Below are 4,307 nucleotides of genomic sequence, written 5' to 3' on the forward strand. Positions count from 1 at the left end.
ACATGATCTCTGTCTATACTGATTATATTTGTCATAAATTGCTTGCTAAATTTAGTTATATTTTATGAAATATACATATAACATACATGTAAATGTATAATAAAAATGTATAAAATTGATTTAATATAAAATTAATAAAAGCAGGTTTTCAATTAATGTATTTTGATGTGTTTTTGTTAAGTTATAACTGGAATCTTGTATATATTTATTCATAATTCCAGTATATATTACAAAAATCAGGATATATATTTGTTAAATATTCCTATAACTAACACAGTATTTCCTATTAGTGAACAGGTAAATAATCTACCTGTACTCTACCAGAACAGACTATAATGACACCTCTATTGTTTTCCAGTGTTTATATAATTCCTTTGATCAGAAAAAAGTGGGAGAAAGGAGAACAAACCTTTTGATCTATGACCACACTAAGTATCATGTACTTATCCACTGTAGTTGTTCATGTTGGTAAATGCAAGAATTGAAACTATGAGAAGAGCAAAATTTGTAGTCATGTAAGCTAACTTTAATCAAAACTTTTTTAACAAAAAAGAACATAAATATATAGTGTTCAAAGTCGATAAATTTCACCCTTTCAATCATTTGGTGCCTGCCAGTCACATGGATATGCACATCATAAGCATTACTTTCAGACATTGGCATTGTTAAGGGCTGACAAAAGTTGACGCGGAGATTGAACCAGGGCCTTATAGCTAGACAGGGTTCAAACACTCATACACTTTCATGGTGACTGTCTAAGGGTCTACCATTAAGTTTGAACCCTGCAATGGGCTCAAGGTGTGACTCAGAAGTCTTGATTCTATTCATAGGGATATTTACGTAGTAGCTCTTTGTGTCTCCACACTTACATTTCCTGTGTGTAACGTTCCTCCAGAGGTCTCTCCTGGTTCGATAACGATACCATTTCTCTGTTACTGTCACAAAACACCTAATAAAAACGATATACACATTACACAGGTGACTGTAATCCGTTTAGAACATGGGCTCTGTGTTAAATATATCTACATTTGCCCAGCATTGACACTATATAAACTGAGAGTCAGTTGTGATTCCATCGTCGGATACCCACGGTTGATTTCGGTTCGGTAATCACTCATCACTTGATAGTGAGTACCGAAGCGAAATCAACTGATGAGTGAGTACCGAAGCGAAATCAACCGTGGGTATCCGACGATGTTGTGATTCATAAGACCATAAATCAGGAGTAATGACCATGATGTCATTACAATTGTGACTTCATAATTATACACTCGTACCTCAGACAGAGATACCCCATGTCATACCCCATGCTAGATTTTTTTATCTCGTCCGATCTGTCTGGTACCTTTACGTGACATTTCGCGAACTTTTACAAAGCAATGTATTCATCCGCTCTTTAATGGCTTGAAATTGACAATCGGCATTTAAATTGTTCTGTTATGTCTATATATTGTATTGTATTGTATTGGTATTGTTAAATATCTAATGTTGTAGATAAAATGTAATCTACATTGTGAAATACATTTTCTTCTTTGTTAGGACGGACTTCATTTTAACGTGGGGGCAGTCAAATGTAGTGAAGAGGCCATATGTATTTGAGGCCCCAGGGGGGATACTTGTTGTCTTTAGCAGAATGCATATATTTTTTTCTAATTAAAAGGTGCGAGAAAAAAAATTAATTACCTGTAACTGAGCATGATTGGTTTATCTCAGTCTCAGGCTAAGATTCTGTAACATCCCAACCTCAGCTTACGCCTCTGTTGGGATTATGTTACAGAATCTTAGCCCTCGACTGAGAAACCCGATCTCCCTCAGTTACAGGTAATAGATTTTATTGATGTTGGACCAATATCGACCGATACTGACTGCTGGTCGTTCCATTTATTGAAAATCAACCATTGATTTTAAGAAGAAAGATGAACTTTAAATATCAATAAATTCTAAAAGTTGATGGAAATGTAAGGGCTGAACTGTGTTTTGTTCAGATCTATAAACCTATAATTTTGAACAGAATCGCAGAAAAATATTTATAACACACTAACTCATAGACTCTAAACAGAATACATGCACACAGTGTAATGCCTAAACATACACGGACTAAATGTACCGCATAACTGGATATTTCCAAGGGCATGATATTTTTATGATTTCACGTGTCAATAACGTGATTGCAAAAATATGACCTGCAGATCAATAAAACAAGCATAAAATGAGCCCCGAAAATAAACTTTATAAGGCGTTATGTTGTCATGAAATAACGAGCATTTGGTTTTAACGATTCATTTACATCAAGAGTAATACAAGAAGTTTGACAAAGATCTCACCATGTCATGTCCTAGTTCTGTTGATGGTTTGTTTAACACTGTACACTTGTTGCTACTCAATATGCTGTAAGGCCAAAACAAAATATATGTCTGTTTAGGGTTCCCAACCGACCCTAGCTTTTTACCTCCGACCCTAAACTTTTTTTTTTTTTTTTTTTTTTTTTTTTTTTTTTATTTTTAAAAGGTTCCTTGCCTTTCAAAATGGCTTCTAGCTCCGTGTTTGGCGCTAAATATCAGCATTAATAATGGAGCACAATTTACCTCCAAATGAACCTTTTTTTTATGTAATTCTTTGTTTTACATACAATAGTAGGGTCATAATCACATGACCACACGGTACACAAAAATATAAAAACAAAAAAACAAAAAAAACCTACCTACCCTTGTATTTTTGCCCATTCAACCCTAAACAGACATTATTTTTTTTTGGCCTAATAAAGTATTGATTTGACACTTTATATGCCGAGTGTCCCGTCTCTGTGCTAAAACACAGCGAAAAATTAAGTTCCTTCACATGTTTAGATCGTGAAATCATTATCTGTTTAAATTTAATTTTCAAATTTGGGATAAAAATTTGAGCTCTTATTAACAACCCATTATACGATATTATATTCCTGTAAGATCAAATTGTGTTACGCAAAACAAAGTTGCCGCCCAAAAATTGATTTCTATGTATTTAAAATTGGTACTGGTAAAACATTTACAGCCACTGCTGGGACTTATAAAGGGACAGCCAACAGCCAGGTTATCTCCAATGTTAACATCGTAAAGTCACAATCGTAATGACATATCATCGTTCCAGGTGTATAGTCCCTGTCAGACTCTGGCTGGTTTTTAAAGTTACAGAGAAACAAAATGTCTTATAAGATACGTACCGTACACTGTGGGGTTTGACAAGCCTTTGTTATACAGTACAGCTCATATCTGAAACCTACAACATAGAACAGAACATTACCTATAACATAAGAAACAACCTATAACATTGAACAGTTTAGGAAAACTATAATATTGAACAGTTTAAGAAAACTATAATATTGAACAGTTTAACAAAACTATAATATTGAACAGTTTAACAAAACTATAACATTGAACAGTTTAAGAAAACTATAATATTGAACAGTTTAACAAAACTATAATATTGAACAGTTTAAGAAAACTATAACATTGAACAGTTTAAGAAAACTATAATATTGAACAGTTTAACAAAACTATAATATTGAACAGTTTAAGAAAACTATAACATTGAACAGTTTAAGAAAACTATAATATTGAACAGTTTAACAAAACTATAATATTGAACAGTTTAAGAAAACTATAACATTGAACAGTTTAAGAAAACTATAATATTGAACAGTTTAACAAAACTATAATATTGAACAGTTTAAGAAAACTATAACATTGAACAGTTTAAGAAAACTATAATATTGAACAGTTTAACAAAACTATAATATTGAACAGTTTAAGAAAACTATAACATTGAACAGTTTAAGAAAACTATAATATTGAACAGTTTAACAAAACTATAATATTGAACAGTTTAAGAAAACTATAACATTGAACAGTTTAAGAAAACTATAATATTGAACAGTTTAAGAAAACTATAATATTGAACAGTTTAAGAAAACTATAACATTGAACAGTTTAAGAAAACTATAATATTGAACAGTTTAACAAAACTATAATATTGAACAGTTTAAGAAAACTATAACATTGAACAGTTTAAGAAAACTATAATATTGAACAGTTTAAGAAAACTATAATATTGAACAGTTTAAGAAAACTATAACATTGAACAGTTTAAGAAAATTATAACATTGATCAGTTTAAGAAAACTATAATATTGAACAGTTTAACAAAACTATAATATTGAACCGTTTAAGAAAACTATAATATTGATCAGTTTGAAAAAACTATAATATTGATCAGTTTAAGAAAACTATAATATTGAACAGTTTAACAAAACTATAATATTGAACAGTTTAA

General features: G+C 31.0%; 1 protein-coding gene across 1 annotated transcript in view; it reads right to left on the reverse strand.

Moving 5' to 3' along the window:
* Positions 1 to 4,307, reverse strand: part of LOC110451044 (protein KTI12 homolog) — a 26,842-nt gene that overhangs the window by 13,994 nt on the left and 8,541 nt on the right. The window contains exons 4-5 of the mRNA XM_021498891.1: positions 3,200 to 3,255; positions 870 to 949 (exon numbers count right to left, since the gene is read on the reverse strand). Of these exons, the coding sequence (XP_021354566.1) occupies positions 870 to 949; positions 3,200 to 3,255 (136 nt within the window). The remainder of the gene's footprint in view (positions 1 to 869; positions 950 to 3,199; positions 3,256 to 4,307) is intronic.

The sequence above is a fragment of the Mizuhopecten yessoensis genome, unplaced genomic scaffold, assembly GCF_002113885.1.
Source record: "Mizuhopecten yessoensis strain PY_sf001 unplaced genomic scaffold, ASM211388v2 scaffold5751, whole genome shotgun sequence".
Classification (NCBI taxonomy): Eukaryota; Metazoa; Mollusca; class Bivalvia; order Pectinida; family Pectinidae; genus Mizuhopecten; species Mizuhopecten yessoensis.